Source organism: Muscardinus avellanarius, assembly GCF_963383645.1.
Source record: "Muscardinus avellanarius genome assembly, chromosome: 14".
Lineage (NCBI taxonomy): Eukaryota > Metazoa > Chordata > Mammalia > Rodentia > Gliridae > Muscardinus > Muscardinus avellanarius.
This window is the reverse complement of record NC_137800.1, coordinates 69708119-69731529: the sequence shown is the minus strand read 5'-3', so window position 1 is coordinate 69731529 and position 23411 is coordinate 69708119. Positions and strand designations below refer to the sequence as shown.

The window sequence follows — 23411 nt, the reverse complement described above, 5'->3', positions numbered from 1 at the left end:
CAGTGGCCCCACCGTTCCCTCCTACAGAGGCTGAGGCAGGGCCATTGCCACTCTGTGCCCTGCTCAACCATGTCTACCCCTCCAGGGCAGCCCAGACACCCTCACTCTTTCCCAGCACCATCTATATTCAGGTAAATTGTGGAGGTGGCGCTGGCCACCTATTATAGGGCCCCCTCTTCCCTCTGGGCACAGAAATGCTTATGCACAGGGAGTGTGTTCTCTAGGGTAACTGTTAAAATCCAACACAAAACAAGACAGAAACCCTTGAGGCTGTTTCCTGGGGGATCAAAGGTTGGAAATCTGCAGCAAAAACCACAGCCCTCTTTCCTTTCTCCTCTCTTCAACGCCCTAAACATACCCACATTCTCCACCACTTGGCTTATCAACCTGCTTCTCATTCTTGCAGAGAGATGCGATTGCAACTTCTAGTTCTGCTCAAAGGAAAAGAGAGTTGGGCCACAGCAGTGTTTTAATAGGATTAAGTCCTTGGTGTTTCATAATTAGGCCATTTAACTTTGCCACCACCCAGGCAAACAGTGCAAAGTGCAGCTCTTACTTCTCCTCCCTCCTCTAAGTCCAATGTTGAAACAAATGCAAATGTGCAAATTTACATTATCTAAATTGCAGGCCTCTGAACACCAGCCTTAATTCTTTCTCCCAAGTTTATCGGGGAAAGAGCCTACAAAAGAAGCAAAAAGCCAGCTCAAGTTGGAGCTCTCGGTCCCAGAAGGGCAAGGGCGTGTTTTACAATTCTCTATCCTGTCTAGGACTTAAGCTGGGACTCACAGGACACCAGAAGAAAGCCGGCAGGTTGAGGTGCTCCTGGCGCCCTGGTCAGGGTTCACCACCATGAAGACTTGTACCTGCGTGTACCACTTCCTCGTTTTCAACTGGTATATTTTCCTCAATTATTACATCCTACAATATGGAAAGAAACAGACAAAGATAAAAATCTTTGAAGACGGTGCCCAGTTGAAGTACTTGACGCTCCTGAATGTGGTAAGTCTGCGTGGCCATTCTGGGGACAGGTTTATTTTTCTGTAGCCTCAGCACTTTGCCAAAAGTCTATTATTTGTCTTTCTTTGGTGAGTGTAGGCTTTCTCTGTCACTTAACAATTTGCTTCAAGAGGCCCAGTTTGGAAATGATCTGGACCTGTGTTTTTGGATTAGCTGATTGCTAAAATGTTCTTTTGCAAAGAACCTCATCTTGGAGCCTGAATGGGCTCAAAGCAATGGCTTAACCATGGGATTCGCTACAAATAACAAGAGGGATTTTTGAACCTTGCTTGGGAAAGTCTGTGGGGAAAAGGGAGTGTGGCGTCTGTTGTGTAGGAAGTGTGATTTCCAATGGAGGAATAATGCCATTTTACATCACATGCAGACTAGCAGATTTATCTAAGAAAAGCAAACACATTTTGCCATGTTCAGCTCCCACTTCATTTTTTTATAGGCTGAAACTCCATCCGAAAGGACAAATCACCCAAACTAATGGCAAACACACATTTTTAACTATTTAAGAATCAATCTTGTAACTTATTTCCTCCTTGTCTTTTCAACCTGGCTGACCACTCACTGATGAGTGGTTTGCAACTGAATGGAAGAAAAGGAAATTTAAAGTATTTGAGGAATATGTAAAAAAAAATTTTTTCAAAGTTAAAAGCTAAAAAAAAAAATGGGTCATCCCTCGGGGGTGAGAATTAATATTTGAGGTTTCTGACTAAAATAAAGAGTGCTGTATAAACATCTGATATGGGGAACTGGACAGAATAGTCCAATATTTTGGAATCAATATTCATTTGGCAAACAGGAAATGCATAGTCAGAAAGCTGACAGTGAAATGGGGTAGAAATGGATGAAGATTGCTTTAAAGCAGCCTAGGGGTCTGGATCCTTCCCGAAACATTACTTGCCTCTGGATTTGGGCCTGGAAATTTTGAGTTCCTGACATAGCTCATGTGGTAGAAAAGGACAAAGTGACTGCTTATTTTATACTAGAGTTTTGTGAAAAAAATAAACAAAACAAAACAAAAAAAAATGCTTCTTTTGTGGAACTGGTGATTGAACCCAGGATTGTTCTTCCTCTGAGCTACATTCCTAGACCTTTTTTGTTTTTTAGTTTGAAACAGGGTCTTGCTGGGTTGCTGAGAGTCTCATTATGTTGCTGAGGCTGTCCTTGAACCTGAGATCATCCTATCTCAGCCTCCCAAGTACTGGCATTACAGGCATGCCCCACTGGGTTTACTAAAATGCTGTCAAAAAGAATAGTTTTAAAAAGTGAAGTTTGTATCTTTATTGACTTTATATTTTAAAAGGTCAACTAAAAAGGGGGCACTTGCAGATAGGATTGATGTTCTAATCAAATCCAAATTCCAATAGTATGTTCTACCTCACAGAAGTGTGGCTAAGAAGAGAGTTATTACCTACTGGCATAAACCACCTCTCTGAATTCTTTGTAAGTGTGTTTGTGTGTTTGGGGGAGAGGAGGCACGGGGTATTGAACTCAGTGGAATCCTACCTCCAAATTATACCCCCAGTCCTATTTTATTTTTTGCTTTGAAACAGGGTCTTTCTAGGTTGCTGATGAATCTCTCTACTTGCTGAGGCTGCCCTAGAACCTGTGATCTTCCTGTCTCAGCCTCCCAAGTACTAGGATTACAGACATGTACCACCATGACCGGCTTCTCTGAATTCTTTTTTTTTTTTTTTTTTTTTTTGGTGGTACTGGGGTTCCTGGAAGCCCTTCTACCTCCGGGCTACACTCCCAGAACTATTTTTAGGTTTTTATTTGGAAACAGGGTCTCCTAAACCAGCGGGCGTGGCCGGCTTCGTACTTGCGCGATCCTCCTGTCTCTGCCTCCCAAGCGCGGGGATTACAAGCATGCACCACCATGACCGGCTCTGAATTCTTAATTGTAGCTCAGTTACAGGCCTTGCGAGCCTCTATTTTCCACAAGTGGGAAGCTATTTTTATTTTATCAAATAAAATCCTGGTGTTAATATATCAGCCTCAAAATCCCCTTCGGTTTTGTTGGGCCTCTCTTCCCTAGTCCTCCCGTCTCTGCCATTCTAGGCTCTGGTTAACTTACACTTGGGCAGTCACATCCGCACTTTGCTGCCTCTCCCTGTCCAGTCCCCCCATTCACCACTCAGATTCCAGATGAATCTTCTCAAGTCCCTTTTCGGTTTTGTTTGGTTTTTAGGTATCATAGGCCGAGTGTGGTGGCACACATCTTGTAATCCCAGGATTTGGGGGACTGAGACAGGAGGATTGCGGATTCAGGGCCAGCTTCAACAATTCAGTAAGACTCTCACTAACCTAGTAAGGGCCTGTTTTTGAATTTAAAAAATAAAATAGGGCTGATGCTGTAGCTTGGAGGTAGAATGCCTCTGGGTTCAACCTCTAGCACCAAAATAAATTCATACATATAAACATACATATTATGACCTCTTTTTAAAGTGTAGTCAGCTGCTCAAGAAACTTCAATGGTTCCTTCTTGCTTAATGGAACTAATTCCAAACTCCTGATTTAATATCTCACCTGCTGACCCAGCCCTCAGGCCGCCTTCCTCCTGGGAAGGTTGCTCTCTTCTGCAGAAATGCTCACAGGCTTCCTACCTTCCCTTCTCTCTCCAGGTTCTTGCTAACCTCAGAAGGTGGTTTGCTTCACATACCACCCGAAATATCCTTCCTTAAAAATATTTGCCAAGCAAGCCGGGTATGGTGGTACATACTTGTAATCCCAGCACTTGGGAGGCTGGGGCAGGAGGATTGCAAAGGCTCAAAGCCAGCCTCAGCTACTTAGTGAGGTTCTCAGCCACTTAGTGAGACCCTGTTTCTTAAAAAAGAAAGAAAGAATAAAATATAGGGCTGGGAATAGAGCTTGGAGGTAGAATGCCCCTGGGTTCCATCTCTAGTACTGAAAAAAAAAAAATTTCCAAGGACCTCCAGCCCAAATTTGTTTTCCCTTTCTCTGATTTAGAGTATCTCTCAGCCTCTGCTTACTTATGGGCAGTATTGATTTCTAGCTCCTTCCCTCCCCTATACTCTCGTGGGATCAAAAACAGGAGTTTCACCTTCTAGGTTCTTGTCAACACCAACACAACTTATGGGTCTACATCTGCCACCATGAGGGGCGCAGGAATTAAAACTGGGCTACACAGTCTGTTGACTCTGCTAGACCTTAGCTTCTCCCGCGTTCCTGAGTGGTGCCATGAGCTCTGTCACCCTGGCTAGGGAGGACCTCTGTTGAGCTGCTGACTTCTGTGCTGTGGTTTCTAGGGTGGATGCCTTTGGGCACTGGGGCGGGTGAGAAGGTGGAGTTTGCAGAACTGAGCAGAGAGCAGTGACTCCTACTGAACAGGGAGCCCCAGAGCTGGCTGTAGAGGTCAAGCTGCGGACATCCTTGTCGAGGCATCCACAGACGTGGGGTCTTTCTCCTCTCCATCCACTCTATTTTCATCCACCAACCACCTCTGACCCTGGGGAATCCAGGGCAGTGGACACTGGAGGAATGCACAGCCGCAGTGATTTGTGGAGACTACCCAGGCTCCTCTTTTTCAAAATGCACTTCCTTCAGATACAGTGTTAGAGTTGGTACCACACAACCGCAATCGCCAGGGGAGATCCTGGGAGGCCCCTCCTCCATTTTCATCTCTCCACAAAGCTGCCCAAGTCCCCTGCAGCTCTTCCCCATCTGCCTCAAGCAGGGATGACAGTAACGTGAAGCTCTCTCTTACCCTGTCCTCAGGGATGATACTTGGGTCCAGGGAAAGAGAGGCCCCAGAAGCCCCACCATTGGTCCACACTCCATGGTAGCCAGGAAATAGTGAAAGCTGGGGTCTCACACACATATCTACACCCCCAGCCCTTTTACTTTTTCTAAATTTTGAAACAGCATCTCGCTAAGTTGCTGAGAGCCTTGCTATGTTACTGAGGCTGGCCTTGACCCAGTAATCCTCCTGTCTCAGCCTCTCAAGTGAGGCATACTCAGCCTCCATTTATATTACAGCACCCACTGTAGGCTAATATATTCTCCTGCAGAACTCTTAAGCTCCAGAGTCAGAAACACACTTGACTGCTTTTGCCCACAAAATTCTTCTGGCCGTGGACTATAGCACTATGGGACTAGTTACTGCCAGCACACAAAATAAATAGCTGTAATTGATCAACCATCTCAGATAACATTTTGATAGGTTCTTTACGCAGAGTATAAAGATCAGTGATTGAAGGCCCAGCTTCTCGAACCAGAACCCTGGCTTTCTGTACCTTTGCTGTGTGATCTTGAGTGAGTTCCCTAATTTCTCTGTGCCTGTTTTCTCCTGTATGCTGGTGAGGAACCTGGTACCCACGTATTCATTCCCAAGCTCCCAGGTGAAGGAATATTGGCTTTCTGATGGCTCACAGGTGATCTCTTGGTCCCAGAACTGTACTCAGCAGAAGGGAGCACCTGGACCAAGGAATAGACCCCTCCCGAAGACTGGTTGATTCGGGGTCCTATAACAACCAACCCATGGCAGCTCTGAGGACCAACTCTCCCACCCCCAGCCTTCTCTCTCCTCTCATAGACTTCTGAGAACATGCCTCCCAAACTCCCCACAGGCGTGTCCTGGAATCCCAGGTTCTGTTTCCCAAGGAACCTGACCTTCGTCATCAAAAATATTTAAGGTGCTTATATATCAAGTTTATTTTTTTATCCTATTAAGAAGTATGACTACAATGCACCAATAAAAATTTATTAAAAAATATTTAAGGTGCAAAAAAAGATTCACTTCCCTCCTTCTCCTCCTCCTCTTTTTTTTCCCCTTCTTTTCTAGTAAAGGCATATTAACATAGAGCCAGTCCTGGTCCTTATTATATGTGATGCAATTTTGGGTACCTAACCAGCACTCCTGGGATGTTGGTTGGGTGAATCAGTGACCAGAATGGGGTGAGTGTGAGCCGCTCTATAGGAAGTCCCATTTCACCGGTAAGAAACTCTGCCCCAAGACATCCCATTCCTACCCTGCCATTGTTACCAGCCACACTACCCTGGCCAAGCATTTCTGTGCTTCTGTCCAAACTATCGCATGTTCCTCTTGGTTTCACCGTTTTCTCCCTATTATTCTGAATTGCGTTCTTCACACTGGCTCATCTCTTGAGTTCATTGTCTCACTACTTTATCTCAGTTTCTTCCTTAAGAAAAATGCCCATGAGTGCATAGTCTGAAATAGTATATTACACATCAATATCCAAAGACTTGGCAAGGGATCCCTTCCTCCTGCCCCAGATGCCACCATGGTCATCACCATTGTTTGACAACAGTCATCACAGTCCCTGTTTGTTCTTTATTCTGGAATAGTCTTTCATTGAAAGGATCACATCATTTTGAAGGAAAGGAATAAGAAAGTCCCAGCTGGCTGTTAGGCCCAGCATCTTGAGTGGGCATTGGAATGCTTGACTCATCCAATAAATCATAAAGTCGTGCCCAGGGAACTTGCAGAATCTCCCCTCTCTGGAATTATTATTTTTTTTAATAGAAGAAATTCTCATTTCCTGGGGTAGTTAAGAGGGTTCTGGCTCTAAGGCAAGGAAATAAACTGGATGATTTTGGGAGGCTAAGTTTCCATGATTTTAAGATTTTTGTGGATCTGTGAAGACAAGAATGTGAAAACCAAGTATCTCTTAGCTACGGTGTCTTAAATTGCATTAGTTACAAAAATGTAAATTCAGCTCTGTTGCTGGTGGTAAGTTTTTCAGCTAGCAACAGAAACGAGAGACCGCTCACAAATTTAGAATGGCAGCATGCTGGGCCCAAGGTACAGAACACTCCATGGGAACAGAATTAGGGAAGAAACAGTAGAAAAGAGACATCGTAGGGCGGCAGCTCCAAAATAAACTTTGGACAAAAAGACGACGTGTCTTGGGAGTCTGAGACAGGAGGGTCACAGGTTTGAGGCAAGCACAAGATAACTTAGGGACACCCTGTTTCTAAATTAAAAATTTTAAATAAAAGGCTGGGGTGTAGCTCAGTGGTAGAGAAACCCTAGGTTCAATCTGTAGTACACGCGCGCGCACACACACACACACACACACACACACACACGCACACCCCAACACTAACAACAACAACATAAAGGTGGCTTTCCTGGGAAGCCAAGGAGTTGAGAAATGGAAAAGACAATCATTGTGTTTTAAGAGTCTTAGACACTAGTTGTTGCTATCATATTTTAATGCTGTGGTATGTTTGCCAGGGCTGCGCTAACAAACTACTATAGGCTGGGGGGCTTGAACATCAGAACCAATTCTCCCCGTTCTGGAGGCTGGAAAGATGAGCGCCGGAGTGGGCGGGATTGGTTTCCCCTGAGGCCTTTCTCTGTGGCTATAGGCTGCCCTCTTCTCCCGTGGTCTTCCCACTGTGTGTGTCTGTGTGATTAGGGCCATTCACAGGAGCTCTTTTTTTTTTTTTTTTGGTGGTACTGGTGGTGGAGCCCAGGGGCTTTCTACCTCCAGGCTACACTCCCAGACCTATTTTATACTTTATTTGGAAACAGTGTCTCACTAAGTTGCTGAGAGCCTCACTAAGTACCTGAGGCTGGCTTCGAACCTGTGACATCCTCCTGTCTCAGCTTCCCAAGTGCTGTGATGACAAGCGTGCACCACCACGCCCAGCAACAGGAGCTCATTTTAACTCAATCACTTCCTTAAAGACGCCACCTCTGAATTCAGTTACTTTCTGAGCTACTGGGCATTCAGACTTCAACGGACAAATCTTGGGGGGAGGCCCTGAGCTCCTAACACCAGGGCTTTCTCCCTGGATTGTTCTTCCTGTGTGTTTTCCAAACATTGCATTATATTGTCCTTCTGGAATAAATGAGCAGCCTATTGTCTGTTTGGATGAGCTAATCCAAATGTGCCCTTCAGAGAGCCAGGTGTGGTGGCGCACGCTTGTTATCCCAACATTGGAGGAGGCTGAGACAGGAGGACCGCAGCTAGCAGACAGCCTCAGCTACTTAGCGAGACCCTTTGCAACTCAGTGAGACCCTGTTTCAAAAATAAAAAGACTAAAAAACTAGGACTGGGGCTGTAGCTTGGAGGTACAATGCTCTGGGGTTCCGTCCCCAGTACTGCAAAAAAATAAAATTAAATTTAAAAAATAGGGTTGGGAGTGTAGCTGGGAGGTAGAATGCCCCTGGGTTTAATCCCAGCACCACAAACAAAACAAAATAAAGCAACAACAACAAAACAAATGTGCCCTTTGTGAACCCTGGTACGTGTCCCCTTAGAGCCCAGGGCACCCACCCTCCTTGCCTCTAGCTCTGCTCCTGGTTCCTGTGTGCTCTAGCTTCTTGCCTGTGTCTTTCTCTTGGCAATGATCTAGTGCTCAGGTGAGGACTCCTCAGTCTCCATTGTTGAGACAGGTGACATGTGGGTATTGAGTGCTAGCAAGGGTGACAGGGCTCTCTCACACACAGAGCTCATGCCTTCAGAAGCCAATGTGGCCCAGGCGGGGAGGATGAGCAGCGGGGGCAGAGGGAGAGGCACCTGGCAAGTACACCTGCCGGGGAAGCCAGTTTTATTGATGGAGAAACCTAGAGGCGCTGAGTAACCTGTTCTTTTCCCTAATCCGATTTCCACATTGTGTGACTAGGCAAAGCAAGAGAAGGAATGAGCTTGACTCATGATGACTGGAGAAAACTCTGGCCCCAGGAGAGTGGGTCACAGGGACTTCACAGGCTGGGTGGAGGCTGCCTCTCCCCCAGAGAGGGAAGACCTGGCAGACGCTCAACACTGGGATGTGCTGCTGTGTTGCTAGAGCTGTGGGGCCTCTGCCGGCCTGAGGGATCAGCAGGAGCAGGTGGATGTGAAACCCAGGGAGATATTGCAGCTGCCTGGCTAGGGAAGAGCCAGGGTAGAAGGCAACTTCTTCTAACATCCCGTGCAAACGTCTTCTGCCCCCACTTCTACAGCCCTCGGGGACAAATGTCAGGACCACTGAAGAGACAATAATGACAAGTGCTGGGTGGCTGCCCTTACGTGGAAATTTAAGACTGTTGCCCTAACCCCACCCCCACGCAGCCTCTTCCAGTGGGAAGTCGCCTCCTCTCTTCGGAACCGTGTGGTTCTTGTCCCTCCTGATTTCTACCCTCTGACCACTCTTTGCCACCTTGGCTGGCTGCTGTCTCCTCCTGTGGCTCAGATGAGGATGCTTACCAGGCATCTGCCTCCTGCATGTCTTCTCTGCCCCCCATCACCTCCTCTCTCAGTCCCATCCCACTACAAGGGCTCAAATCCCTGCACCTCCTGAGCCCCATTCTCTTGAGACCACCGGGTATAAATTTCTGCATGGAAGCTCCTCAGGCAACTGTTTCACAATTTCAGGGGCTCAGGATTAGAATCTTGTAAGAGAATATGAAATTTCCAAAGAGGCTGCTTAGGATCAGAGTATAATCTCCGGGGGTAGAAACCAGGCATCTGTGGTTTTGTAAATTGTTTTTAATTGTCCTACCTGGAGATAGATAATTGTCCCTCTTCTGACTTTTTATATAGTGCTTTATGTGAACTGTTCTTAGAAATCAGAAATTGGGAATATGTGTGCGTGTGTGTGCGTGTGTGTGTGTGTGTGTGTGTGTGTGTGTGTACATATAGAAGTCTGTCTCTAAAACCACACTCTGAAGCCATGAGCCTTTATAGGCAAGTTTCTTAACCTCCCTGTACCTTAGTTTCCTCATCTGTAAAATGGGGGGCACTTTATCAGGGCATGAGGATAAAACAGTTAAGTGTCCAGCACATATCAAAGTCAACTATTAGACTTTAGTCAGTAAGAGTTTTGAGTGATTTCTGTCTGATCCAGAGGTTCCAGACTTTCACCCTCCATGAGGATCACCTGGAGAACTTGTTATAAAATAGTCTCTTACTAGGTGGGTGTGGTGGGACATGCCTGGAATTCCAGTACTTGAGAGGGTGAGATAGGAGGGTCACAGATTCAAGGCCAGCTTCAGGAACTTACAGAGGCTCTTAGCAACTTAGAGAAAATCCTGTTTCAAAATAAAAAAAAATAAAATTGAAAAGGGCTGGGAGTCTAATTCAGAGGTAGAATGTCCATGACTTCAACCCCAGCACCAAAAAATTAAAAAATAAAATTAAAAATAAATAACTCTTGAACCCCTTTTCCAGAGATTCAGATTCTATAGTCTAAGATGGGGTCAAGGTTTTCTAAGAAGTTCACAGGTGACGTGGTGCTTCTGATCTGAGGCCCTGGCTGGGAACGGTGGCTGCCTCCACCTGTGTCCCCTTCCTGCCTACCTCTCAGCTCAGAGAGGGACCCGCAGCCAACGCTGTGAGAGCTTTCCTAGAGTCCAGGCCTCAGAGATTGTTACCGAACCATCAGTGTGACTAATCATGGGCGCAGCTCCCTGGTCCCAGAACTGGCCTGACTTCTACTCCCAACAGCAGTGTGTGCTTTCCAGGTCATACGGCAGGTCAGGTCTCCCAAAGCCCAAAAGCAGACATTTGAGGTGCTCCAAAATCCCAAAATTTTTGAGCACCAACGCAAAACCATAAGTGGAAAATTTTGCATCTTAAAACTTGGTTTCATATGCAAAATTATTAAAAAATATTGTATAAAATGACCTGCAGGCAATTTATATGAGAGGTATAAAAACATAAGTGAATTTCATGTGTAGACCTGGATCTCATCTCTAGTATATCTTATGTAGATAGGAACATTCTAAAATACGGAAAAAAAATAGCCGGTAACAAAATGTGCACCAATTTAATATTTAACCATTCTTTAGAATTCAGCAGACTACCAATAGTTTAGTAGATTAGAAATCAATCAATAAGTTAAAATCCAGTCATTCGGTGGAATGAAATTCAAAAGACTGGGATTCAGTTCATTAATATTTTACCATCCTATAGAGTTTAAAAGACATAGATACAAGCCGGGCATGATGGCACATGCTTGTAATCCCAGCACCTGGGAGGCTGAGACAGGAGGATCGCACAGGTTCAAGGCCAGCCTCAGCTACTTAGTGAGGCTCTCAGCAACTTAGTGAGACCCTGTTTCCAAATAAAATATAAAATAGGTGTGGGAGTATAGCCCGGAGGTAGAAAGCCTCTGGGTTCTACCCCTAGCACCCCCCCAAAAAAAAAATAAAATAAAATATGAAAAAACAAACTGTCAAATCCCAGATACTTCTGGTCTGAAACATCTCAGAAAAGGGGCACTCAGCCTGTACTTCCTGGAAAAAAGACTCAGCTTCTCTTTTGCCTTATCTCCCAGTGCTAGTAGCTCACCAGAGCTCTGGATTGCTGGCTCCTTCCTGTAGGTTTAAATCACCTTGGCCAAATTGTCTTGGCTAGGCCTTCAGGCACCTCCTCTAATGAAGTACACTGGCTCTTCCCTCACACAAGCACAGTGCAGTTTTGTGCATCTTCCTCAGGCTAGCATGGAGGAAGCTTCCTCCTTTTGCTCTTGACCCTGATGCTAGTTTTCTAAGTAAGAGTTCAACTCTAGGCTTTTCCTTGATTTTTCTACCTAAACCAGGTCCACCCTTTTTTATCTGATGTCTTGCCCTTGTGCTATTTATTTGGGTTTCCCCACCTCTGTGTAGCCTTCATTTTAAGCAGACTCTTTATTTTGTTTCCATCTTAGCTCAAGTTCATTACACTAAATACTGTACATGTTATTGGCCCCTAAATGAATTTCTCCAATCAGTTTTAGCGAGCAAGGTCAGGGCCCAATGAGCTGGAAGCCCAGACCTTTGAATTTGCTCTCAACCAAAACAGCCTAGCAGCTATTTCCTTCTCAAATCAGCATTGCTCCCAGAGGAATGTAGTTCTACATCAGCAAAGGATGGATTAATTAAAGCAAATGAAAATGCCCTCATTTGTCGTAATGAATTTAGCTCTTGCAGGCCATTTTCTTCGGGGTCGCCTGCCTGGATGATGTACTGAAAAGAATCACAGAAAAAAAAGACATTAAGTTCGTGACTGTCTTCAGAGATGTGCTGTTCACCGTATTGGCTTTTCCTATATCCACAGTAAGTTACCACGATGTGTAGCTAATACAATAGACACTCACAAGTTGATGGACACTTCTCTTGGGCAGCAAGGCTGTTTGGGAACCCATTATCGTAAGCCAGAGGTATCCCATTTGCACAAATGTCCTGTCTGAAGGCTGTCTCATGTTGTCCAGTATGTCTTCAGGAAACAGCACACTATAGATCAGGTTTGGCATTAGTTTTTGTGTCTTTGTAAAGACTTGATGCATAGTTCTGATTGCTACCTGAGGGGAGGTGTGAAGGATCTTTCTTATCAAAATCAGGGCACCCCTTCGTTTCTGGGGTTTTCCCATCCTTGATTTCAACCAATTATGGATCAAAAATGTTCAAAATAAATTTAAAAAATAAATTAGTAAAATAAAATAAAATAAATTAATAGAAATCAATACAATAAGCAAGTTAAAACAAAATATATTTTAATAATTATTTACATGGCATTTATTTGATACTGTGTATTGTAAGCAATCTAGAGATGTTTTAAAGTATAAGAGAGGATGTACCTGATTATATGCAAATACTATACCATTTTACATAAGAGAGTTGAACATCTGTGAGTTTTGGTCTCCATTCAGGTTCTTGGAACTTATTCTCCTGGATCCTGGGGGTCAACTGTACAACTGAGACCACCTTAGTTCCATCAGGTGGTGAGAATAAAGATCCCTCAGGAGGGAGATGACTTATTTTCCCTTTTATAACTTTTGTTTTATGTGGGGCAATAAGCACATGTTACTTCTGCAAGTGGGAAAACATTAAACTAAAAAATGCATAAATAAAAACTATGAGACCTTCTAAGTTGGCCCATGGAAAAAACTATTTAGGAGAGAAAGACAAGCCCAGTGTTGGGCACACCATAAGCACTTCAGTCATTGCTTTGAGTGAATGGACATTGAAAGAAGTGAGGTATGAGAGGGGGTTTGTTTTTTGGTCCTGTCCACAATTCCATGACTATTCATGTTCCCTTTCCTTAGCTAGAATGGAAATAAACTGAGACAGAGCTTGCGTGCTGCCCATCAAGACCTGGGATTAGAATTCACTACCTGTCATGGTCCTGCTTCCTGTCCCATCAAGAGCTCAGAACTAAATGCAGGGTGAAACTCTCTAGCTGGGCGTGGTGGCACACGCTTGTAATCACAGCTCTTGAAAGACTGAGATAGGAGGATCGCACAGGTTCAAAGCCAGCCTCAGCAACTTAGTGAGATCCCGTTTCCAAATAAAGTATAAAATAGGTCAGAGAGTATATCCTAGAGGTAGAAAAGCCCCTGGGTTTCACCCCAAGTACCACACACACACACACACACATAAAAATGAGACTCTCTAAACACTGATGAGCTCTTAGATAACAGAGCAAGTACAGGCATTCCAGGTTTACTTTGCTGAATACCTCTACCCCCCAGAAAGAAAGTCTTCTAGAGGTCAAGTTTTTAAAGTTAACAATGGAGACTATTCATTTTGTAAGGCTTAGACATTAAGTCTATGAAATTTCAGAAAGTTAATAGCCTCTCCCCTACTCCATCTCAGTGTTGACTTTGAAACATAGAGGACGAGTTCTCTGACAAGATACGCCAGGCAGACAGTAGATGGAGATCAGAGCAAAGTCTGAGTAATGGAGAGAGCTAACTCTCAGCCAGGCAGTTTGTGAATTATCCCAGGAGCTGGTCACTTCCCATCTTCTCTCCCAGTCCTACTGCGTTTCCTTGCTTTGCCTACGTAAGGGGTGAACTGGAAAAACATTCTATGTACACAATCTCTTAGTGCAAGCTCAGAGGAGAAAGAAGTCAATAAAATAAGAAAGGTTCCATATCATCTCTGCTTGCCATGATAACAAATAATTGCCCCCCAGTTCACTGGACCATTGATGAATCCACAGAAAGGGTAGATATTGCAATCCTACAATAAGTATCTTTCCCTTATTTGACACATCTATGATGTATATGCAATACATCCTTCAAGCAAGTATCTCTTTTTATTTGCCTGTGATTTTTATGATTGTAGAAAGCTCTGATTAAAAACAAACCTAATGGCGCTATGTTTGTGTTTTACTTTCCAGTTTGTATTTTTGGTATTCTGGACCATCTTTCTCTATGATCGAGAGCTCATTTACCCCAGGGCCCTAGATGATATCTTTCCAGTATGGATGAATCATGCAATGGTGAGTGCGGAAAAAATGAAATGAACCCAGAAAGCTGACAGCCTCTATACTGAAAATTCCGGTGCGCCTTGTCCATGTTTCTAAATCTCGACGCAGCTCCGAACATCCAGGCCACTCTTTCCTCCCTACCTGTCACTATTTAAAGAGCACAAGCCCGATGGGTTGGTGCATGCCTGTAATCATGGTACTGGGGAGGCTGGAAAAGGGTGGCAGGTTCGAAGGCCAGGCTTAGTAGTTTAGTGAGATCCTGTTTCCAATTAAAAATAAAACAGGGCTGGGAGTGTTGCTCAGAGATAGAATGCCTTGGGTTTAATCCCCAGTACAAGTACAAGGAAGGAAGGAAGGAAAGAAGGAAGGAAGGAAGGAAGGAAGGAAGGAAGGAAGGAAGGAAGGAAGTACAATGAGGTTATGAAATAAACAAAAACTACTACTATAACTGCAGAGGGCAAAGGAGATAGACAAGACTTTTGTCACATTGCCAAGGGAGTCATCATGAAGCCATGTGATCAGAGGGGCAGGCAACTTTTTGGTAGGTTCAGTACCGAGAAAGAAATAAGTAAAAAAATTCCGTCCTAGAGCAAGTTTTAAATAAAATCCACCCCAACATCTAAAGACGGCCTCAGAGCTCAGCAGCAGTCCCATCACCAGTATTTCTTCAGGACTCTGCCTCGTGAATGGAATTCTTATTTGCATACTTGTATGAATACTTTTCTGTTAGTTTTTTTAATCACTTGTGTGTTTCTGAGGGGTTACAGACTAAACAGAATGTATTCTGAGCTACTCAGGCCACTGGAGTCTGAGGACCAGCAACAGTGACCCAGACATGCAAGGCAGAGCCGATGGTCCAGGTCTCCGTGGAGGATTGAACCTGAGTCCTTGGCACTGTGTATGCCAAGTTATCCTCTGAAGTCCTAACTTAGCTTCTCAATACTTGTAAATCTTTTTCCATGTTAGTCAAGGGTTCTTAAGGAAGTCTTGGACTCTGGAGAACAAATGATATTTAAAGATCGGGGAAAGATCACAAGAGAGGAGCATTTCAAGGCTCCAGGTTCATGTACAAACGGACTTCTGCCCTCAGTTCCTCCAGTGTCTTAAAACTTACATGAAGCCGGGTGTGGTGTTGCATGCTTGTAATCCCAGCATTCGGGAGGCTGAGACAGGAGGATCATGGTTCGTGGATAGCCTTAGCTACTTAGTGAGGCCCTCTGTAACTTAGTGAGACTTAGTGAGACCCTGTTTCAAAAAATAAAGAATAAAAATAGGGCAGGGGCTGTAGTTTGGAGGTCAAATGCCCCTGGGTTCCATCCCCAGACCCGAAAAAAAAAAAAAAAAACTCACATGATTACCAACTTGGAAAGCAACTGGGTCCACCCATACCATGCCCTGCATGCCCCACCTCCCAGAAAAAAAATTTACTTTCAGTGCAAAAATTTTGTTCCATGAGCTACTGGTAATTGACTAATATGCCTCAGTTGTAATCTAATTTAGAGTTCAAGACCAAACACTGTGTTAAATAAGTCTTAGGAAACTACTCCTACCCGCTTCTTCTTATCTTCCTAATTCCTCATTAATATTAATCTGAGGCACCTATAGAAGGAAGAGTCCTGCATTATTTTTATGATTGGGGATTGCATCCAGGGACAGTCTACCTCTGAGCCACATTCCCAGCCCTTTTTATTGTTAATTTTTTAAATTTTAAAACAGGATTTTGCTAGGTTTCTGAGTGTCTTGCTAAGTTGCTGAGGCTGGTCTCCAATCTGTGCTCTTTCTGTCTCAGCCTCCCAAATACCAAGATTACAGGTATATACCACTACACCCAGCCTGATTTTTTTTTAAATGGTATATTACACTATACAAAGCATGCGCCTCAGGTATGAGCTCCTTTAATTCACACCACCTTTGGATAACTACCATAATCCTGATTGTTACACATTAAAAAAGTAATAGCTAAGAGAGGGCATGTGACTTGCCCAGGACCACCAAGCTCATTTTCACTACAGCTAGAATTATAATCTAAGGGAAAGTCACTCTATGTTTTCTTGTGCTAGTAAGTCCAGAACCTGCGGTTTGATCTAGTTTCACAATTCACCAGGCAATCAGAAAGGATGCCAATTACTTGATTAATTAATATAGCAAAGTGAGAATGTCCCCTTTAAAAAAAAAAGCCCAGAATCCCCATCTGTATGCTAATAAACAAAACTCTGAGAAATTGAAGTGATTGGAAACAATTGGCTGAGCTAGAGGTTACAAAAATAATAAGAAGGTGAATCCTGAAAGCATCTTTTATCTGGGGCCAGACACATCTATTAAACACCTCATCAAGGCTTTATGAGCTCCTCTAGTAATTTCCTTACAATGACTACCAGCTCCCTCCCTCTTTGAGGTTCCATTTTCTACGCTGATGTATGACTGGATCTCTTCCAAATAGTTATTATGGTGATGCCCAATTTTTGTGACCTTGTTAAATAAACAGCCATATGGATTGCTGATCATTTTGGAAGCAGACAGCTGGATAATGTACATCACATCCATGAGCTAATTAGCAAGGCAGATACTGTATAACAGGGATCCTTCGTTATTCTTGTGCTTTTACTACCTGAAGGAGGAGGGGCAGGATGGTAACCCTCCCCCTGGCCCCTTGGTCAGTCAAGTGGTCCAAATCCCTTAGAGAAGACTAGAAGGAATGAGGAGAAGCCTGCTGCCTTGGGTCAGACATAAATGCTTCTGTGATTCTCTCAACTTAATTGGAGAAGCTCCCAAAAGAGTCATCTCTTAGAAAAACATCAGTATCAGCAAAATCAACTTAGGGTGTCTCTAATGTTGCTATCCTCAAACTTCCTGCTCTAAATTGAATGTCCTCATAGTAGTATCTCGTCCTTCTCTTCCAGAGTGTCCCATTTATTTAGACATTTTTTGTCTTCACTGTTACATCTTCCTGGTCTATTTCCCCCCAAAATGTGCTTTGTCAATTTCTTTTCTTTTCTTGATGGTACTTTGGATTGAACCCGGGGGCATTCTACCTTCAATATACACCTTGCCGTTTTTTATTTTGAAACAGTGTCTTGCTAAGTTGCTGAAGCTGGTCTCAAATCTGTGATCCTCCTGACTCACCCCTCACCCTCCCAAGTATTGGGATTACAAGTGTGGGCCATCATATCTGACACCAATTTTTTTTTTTTTTTTTTTGCAGTACTGGTGATGGAACCCAAGGGCATTCTACCAGACTTATTTTTTTATTCTTTTCCTTTTTTTTTTTTTTTGGTAGTACTGGGGATGGAACCTTTCTACCTCTGGGCTATACTCCCAGACATATTTTATATTTTATTTGGAAACAGGGTCTCTTAAGCCAGCGATGCTGGCTTCAAACCTGTGTTATCCTCCTGTCTCCGCCTCCCAAGCATGGGGATTACAGTGTGCACCACCATGCCAGGCTATTCTTTTACTTTTGAAACAGAGTCTCAATGAGTTGCAAAAAGCCTCACTAAATAGTTGAGGCTGGCCACAAACCCAGATCCTCCTGTCTCAGCCTCCCAAATGTTGGGGTTACAAGGCTGCGCCACCACACCCAGCTCCTGATACCAAATTTTTAAAACACTAGTGTAAACTAATATAGAAATGGATGTCTCTCAGTGCCATAGTTTGGATCTGAATGTCCCCAAAGGCCCATGTGTTAAAGGCAGGGTTTCTAGAATGGTGCTATTAGGAGTGAGTAGAACCTCAAAGAGGAGAGGGCCTACTGGTAGATATTTAGATTGTTGTGGCCTTTGGTCCCCTACCTATTCTCTTTGTCACTTATTGCCATGAAGTGAAAAGTTATGTGCTGTCCTGCAACAGTCCCCCCAAAAAACACATAGTCAATGGATCACACACTCAAACCCCTGAAACAGTGAGATAACATAAACCTTTTCTCTTCATAAAGTAGTCACCCTAGCTAGGGTTTCATTATAGTGCTGGTAAGCTGGCTAAACACACTGGGCTAACTTGTCAACACTGCCCATATTTGAACAGTGCCCTTCCATAACCACCCAAAGAAGGGGATAGGATGCTAGGAACGGGGCCCGTTGGAGTGGGAGTGATGTGGGTGGCCTGGCTGGGTGCTTGGCACTAGTTTCTTCTGTGTGGTGTTGGCCTGGCACTGCTAGGGAGCCTTATACTGCTCCCTTTTCTCCTCCATGATATAAGAATGACTGCCTTATGTCTCCAGCCTCATGCCGTCCTAAAGGGCCCTTTTACTTCACAACACTCCTGAGTGTGCTGTTCCAATGTTAGCTTTACATTGTCTTCCTCCTTACCCTTTGTGCCCCTGCCCTGGTTTTATGAGTCGTAGCTGTCAGTGCAGAAATGCCACACTCTCCTCTGACATAGAGGAGCTTCATGACTAATCAGGTCTTTGGAATCCTCGCAACCCCATCCTTCTAACTTGATGAAAACTTATCACGACAGTAATCCTTTTAAGTTTTCGCCTCTGGTGGACCTTTTCCTGCTCTTGTTATGCATGCAGCCCAAGTAGTAGCATCACTGAGATATTTGCATCCACCACGGACAGGTAGCTTGCTCCGGTGACGGCTGGGCTCCCATTTGGGCCTGGCTGTCTTAGTTAAAGTAGATCAACCTGACTCATTGCTAAGCAGTCTCCACTTTTATGGGCAAGAACAGCAAAGTATTCCTCCAGGTTTTGCCAGGAAAACATTAGCTCCTCAGGTCTTATCTAAATGCTTACTAAAGATAGAATTTGAGCAGACAGATTTAAATAGCAGGAGGAAGATGCTCAGTAACTGAGGAAACTTGCAGGTCTAACTGGCAGGGAGCTGGTAACTTGTTTCTCTGGAAAACAACCTAGATGGTTCGGTTGCCCCAAAGGAAGAGCTGAAATGGAAGAGAAGTCCCCCTCGAGCCCCTCTATATTTGAAAACAGAGCATGATTAGTCAGAACATGTACCTAAGCACCTTATCAACTGCCAAGGACTGAATAAGTGTAAGTTATGATCATGTAAAACTTGAGAATTCCCAGCCCCAGAATCCATGTCCTTATTCTCCATCCAGATCAGTCTTTAGAATTTAAAAAAGCTCCATTGATTTTAATGGGGATCTTATGGCAATCTGCCATTAAAAGACAGGCCTTTCCCTGGATTCATTCATATTCTCTCTTTCTCTCTCTCTCTCTCTCTCATACATGCATACACACACACACACACACACACACACACACACACACACACACACACAGGGAGAGACAGAGAGAGAAAGAGAGAGAGAGAGACAGAGAGAGAGACTGAGGATTGAACCCAGGGGTATTCTACCTGTGAGTCACACCCCCCACCCTATCTTATATTTTGAAGTAGGATTTTCCTAAGCTGCTGAGGGCCTTATTAAACTGGTGAGGCTGTCCTCGAACCTCTGATCTTCCTGTCTAAGATTCCCAAGTATTGAGATTACAGGTATGCACCACCATGCCTACCTCCCCAGATCTTTAAATACAGCTACTTAGGAGCTTCATTTGTTGTCGTTTTTCACCTCAAAACTAATTACTGAGCACTATTATATTTGTGACGTCATGATTGGTACTTGAAAAGGGTTAGTGACCTTGAATTTGGTGGAGTCTAGTATTTAGTTGAGTTAATAAAATAATAGTTAATACAAACATAAGACATTGATCCCAGTGGGGGCAGGCGTTGGTTTGTCATTACTGCTAAATGTATCCTGGCCTGACTGTAAGGAGACTTTCCTTCCTTGTCCCTCTCCAACACACACACACACACACACACACACACACACACACACACACATATATATATATATATATATATATATATATATATATATATATATATACTTAACCCTAGATATGTGGGACAAAAGGGAAATGACATTTTTAACCGAAGCCACAGAAAGGGGAATGGATAGGAGTACCAGGATTATGGATGAGAAAATCATTCTATTTGGACACATTAGCAGGAGATATCTACTAGACCATGAGGGCAAGATGTGGAGTGAGCAGCTGGACAATAACGTTCTAGGCTGGACACACTTAGACATCCAAGACTGGTAAACTAAATAGTTTCTATCATACAGATTTTTTTTAAATTTAGGTTGAGTAAGATTATCTAAGGACTAGATATGGCTGAATAAGATCTCCCAGTATTGTGTTAGAATATTCTAATCTTGCCAGGCATGGTGGCTCATGCTTATAATCCCAGCGCTTGGGAGGCTGAGACAGGAGGATTGCACAAGTTCGAAGTCAGCCTCAGCTACTTAGTGAGGCTCTCAGCAACTTAGTGATACCCTGTTTCAAATAAAGAATAAAAAATAGGTCTGGAAGTATAGCTTGGAGGTAGAAACGCCCCTGTATTCCACCCCCAGACCACACACACAAAAAAGAATATTTCAGTCTTTTGGGGGCTAGGAGGAAGAGGAGGAAGGCTAGACACAGATATCAATAAGCTAGCAGGAAGTCCAACCAGTGCTGTGCTGTTTGGTTTCCTGAAAGTCAAGTATTAAAATGTTTAAAGAAAGAGGAAGTGTCTTATGTCTGAGGCTGCAAAGAAGCTAAGAAAGTACCAGGGGACATGAGTCAGACCTTTTCACTGGGCTTAGTGACATTGAAATCACTATGAACATGTGCAAGAGAAGTTGAGAGCAAGGGAGGGTCAGTAAAACCTTGCTGATGCTCTGTGTATTCGTCACTTGTTGCTACTGGAACAAAGCCATGCACACTTAGTAGTTGAAAACAATGTGAGTGTATTATCTCAGAGTTGTGGAGGTGAGAATTTCAAACTGGGTTTTATGGGATGAAATTCATGTTGGCTGAGCTGCATCCCTTCTGAAGCTTCTAGAGGACTCTGCTTCCACTGCACCTTTTCCCTCTGTGGTCAGACTGCCTTCCTGGGTTCACAGCACTCTCCTCTTTCTTCAGAGGCTATTATTCCAGCCTCTAATTTCACTAGCACATCCCTTTCTCTCTGCTTTTATCTTCCTATAACCTTCTTTTTAAATGCCTCTGCCCTCTCTGACTTTCTCCTAAGAGATCCCCTCTGATTCCATTGGGTCCACTCAGACACTTCAGCGTTAGACCATAACTTAATATCATCTATCTGTGAGTCCATTTGGCATTACTATCACAAAATGCCCTAAGCCACAATTTCTTACAAAGAAGAGAGGTTTATTTAGCTCATAGTTTGGAAATCTGAAAACCCCAATACTGGCTCTGATAAAGGTCCTGTTGGCAAATGGTGGGAGAGATGCAGAAGGAAGGGGTCACCAAATAGAGAGAGATCTAGGTGTCACCGTTAGAGAGAGATCTAGGTGTCACCGTTAGAGAGAGATCTAGGTGTCACCGTTAGAGAGAGATCTAGGTGTCACCGTTAGAGAGAGATCTAAGTGTCACCATTAGAGAGAGATCTAGGTGTCACCGTTAGAGAGAGATCTAGGTGTCACCATTAGAGAGAGATCTAGGTGTCACTGCGGGCTTTATAACCACTTGCTTTCAATAGAACTACCTTCATTCTTTCCAAGGGCATGCCTTCAATGACCCAAGGACCTCCTCCTCCTAGGGCCCCCTCCTAAATGATCCACCTCCTCCCAGCAAAACCTCTAGCATATGCATCTTTGTGGGGTACATTCAAACTATACCAAGGCCATAGTAATCCACACGTTCCTTTGCCATGAAAGGTAACATATTTGCAGGTGCCAGAGATTGGGATGTAGATATCTTTGGGGACTGTTATTTATCCTACTTCCCTGTCTGATGATAACTCTAATGCAAACCCAGCTCTCCACGTTTTATAATCCCCTCCTTTTGAGAAGCTTGTCCACACACTATATGTTCTGTTTATTCCATTGTATAAAAGTAGCAATATGTAATTTAAGGTCATGAATAATGGCCAATATTCTATGTATTATCTTTTTAAAAAGTCATGCAGTATCCATGAGTAAAGATACAGCACCATATAGTTTGATAAAGATGATAAGACACAGAGAAATTGTGATCAGAGAAAAGGGAACTCAGAATGACTGGTAATGGAAAGAAAGAAGTGAATCTTGAATATTGATAAGTACTCATGAGTAGTATATTGATAAGGGTGAGAGCACATCCCAAGTATTGATAGTGTCAGTTCCTAATTTAGGTATTTCCAGAAGCTTCTATTCTCCTTCTTCCATTTCGCCTCCCTGCCCCCATTCCCTCAAAGAGAACCTTCCAAAGGGACCAACAAAGAGACTTTGTGTACATCTTAGTGAGCAGTAGGCCTTGCTTTACAGATGTCTCCATCTTACTACCTGCCGGGTGAGCAGAAGTGCCCCTCCCCCATACATCTGAAAGAGTATTGGCCTTGGTTTCTTCCTCTTTGATTCTGGCCTGATCATAAGCAGAAGAAGGTGATCAGAAGAGATGCAAAAGCCAGACATGGTCGTGCACACCTGTAGTCTCAGTACTTGGGAGGCTGAGACAGGAGGATCACAGGTTTAAAGCCAGCCTCAGCAATTTAAGTGAGACTTGGCAGCAACCTAGCGAGAACTTGTCTCCAAATAAGAAATAAGGAAATAAAAAATAAATTGGGCTGGAGGTGTAGTGTGGAGGTAGAATGCCTCTGGGTTCAATCCCTAGTACAAGGAAGGAAGGAAGGAAGGAAGGAAGGAAGGAAGGAAGGAAGGAAGGAAGGAAGGAAGGGAGTGAAAGCATTGCTCTGCCACACAGGAGAGAGTGACCTCTAAAGTCTCACAAAGGGAACTGATGGATGTTCACCAGTTGTTAATCTTCACAGCCAGGACCAAATCCATCCCTCGGCTTTCCCATACTCCACCCTGATGTTTCATGTGGGTATTAATTATTTTGTGTGGGTCTGGAGATGGAACCCAAGGGCATTCAACCTCTGAGTTTTATCCCCTGCCTTATTTTTATTCTTTATTTTGAAACACGGTCTCACTGAGTTGAGGAGGGCCTCACTAAGTGGCTGAGGCTGTCTGCAAACCATGGACTTAACCTCCCGAATGCTGGGATTACAAGTGTGCGTCACCACGCCCGGCTTCATGTGGGTATTAAAAGTCCACTTTCTTTAGAGACACTGGGGAAAACCTGGAGGCTGCGTATGTATAACTGGACATATAGCATTCTTACTTTGAAGAGTGATGTCACGTTTTCATGACCAATGAATCAATTCAACAAACAATGTTCATTAAAAACTCATACTGTAGCCGGGCGTGGTGGCGCACGCTTGTAATTCCCGC

General features: G+C 43.8%; 1 protein-coding gene across 1 annotated transcript in view; it reads left to right on the top strand.

Moving 5' to 3' along the window:
* Positions 1-849: 849 nt before the first annotated feature.
* ADTRP (androgen dependent TFPI regulating protein) overlaps positions 850-23411 on the top strand; it is a gene marked incomplete at both ends in the record, with an annotated part of 66378 nt that continues 43816 nt past the window's right edge. Inside the window, 3 exons of the mRNA XM_080710279.1 lie at positions 850-999; positions 11885-12019; positions 14088-14189. Of these exons, the coding sequence (XP_080566405.1) occupies positions 850-999; positions 11885-12019; positions 14088-14189 (387 nt within the window). The remainder of the gene's footprint in view (positions 1000-11884; positions 12020-14087; positions 14190-23411) is intronic.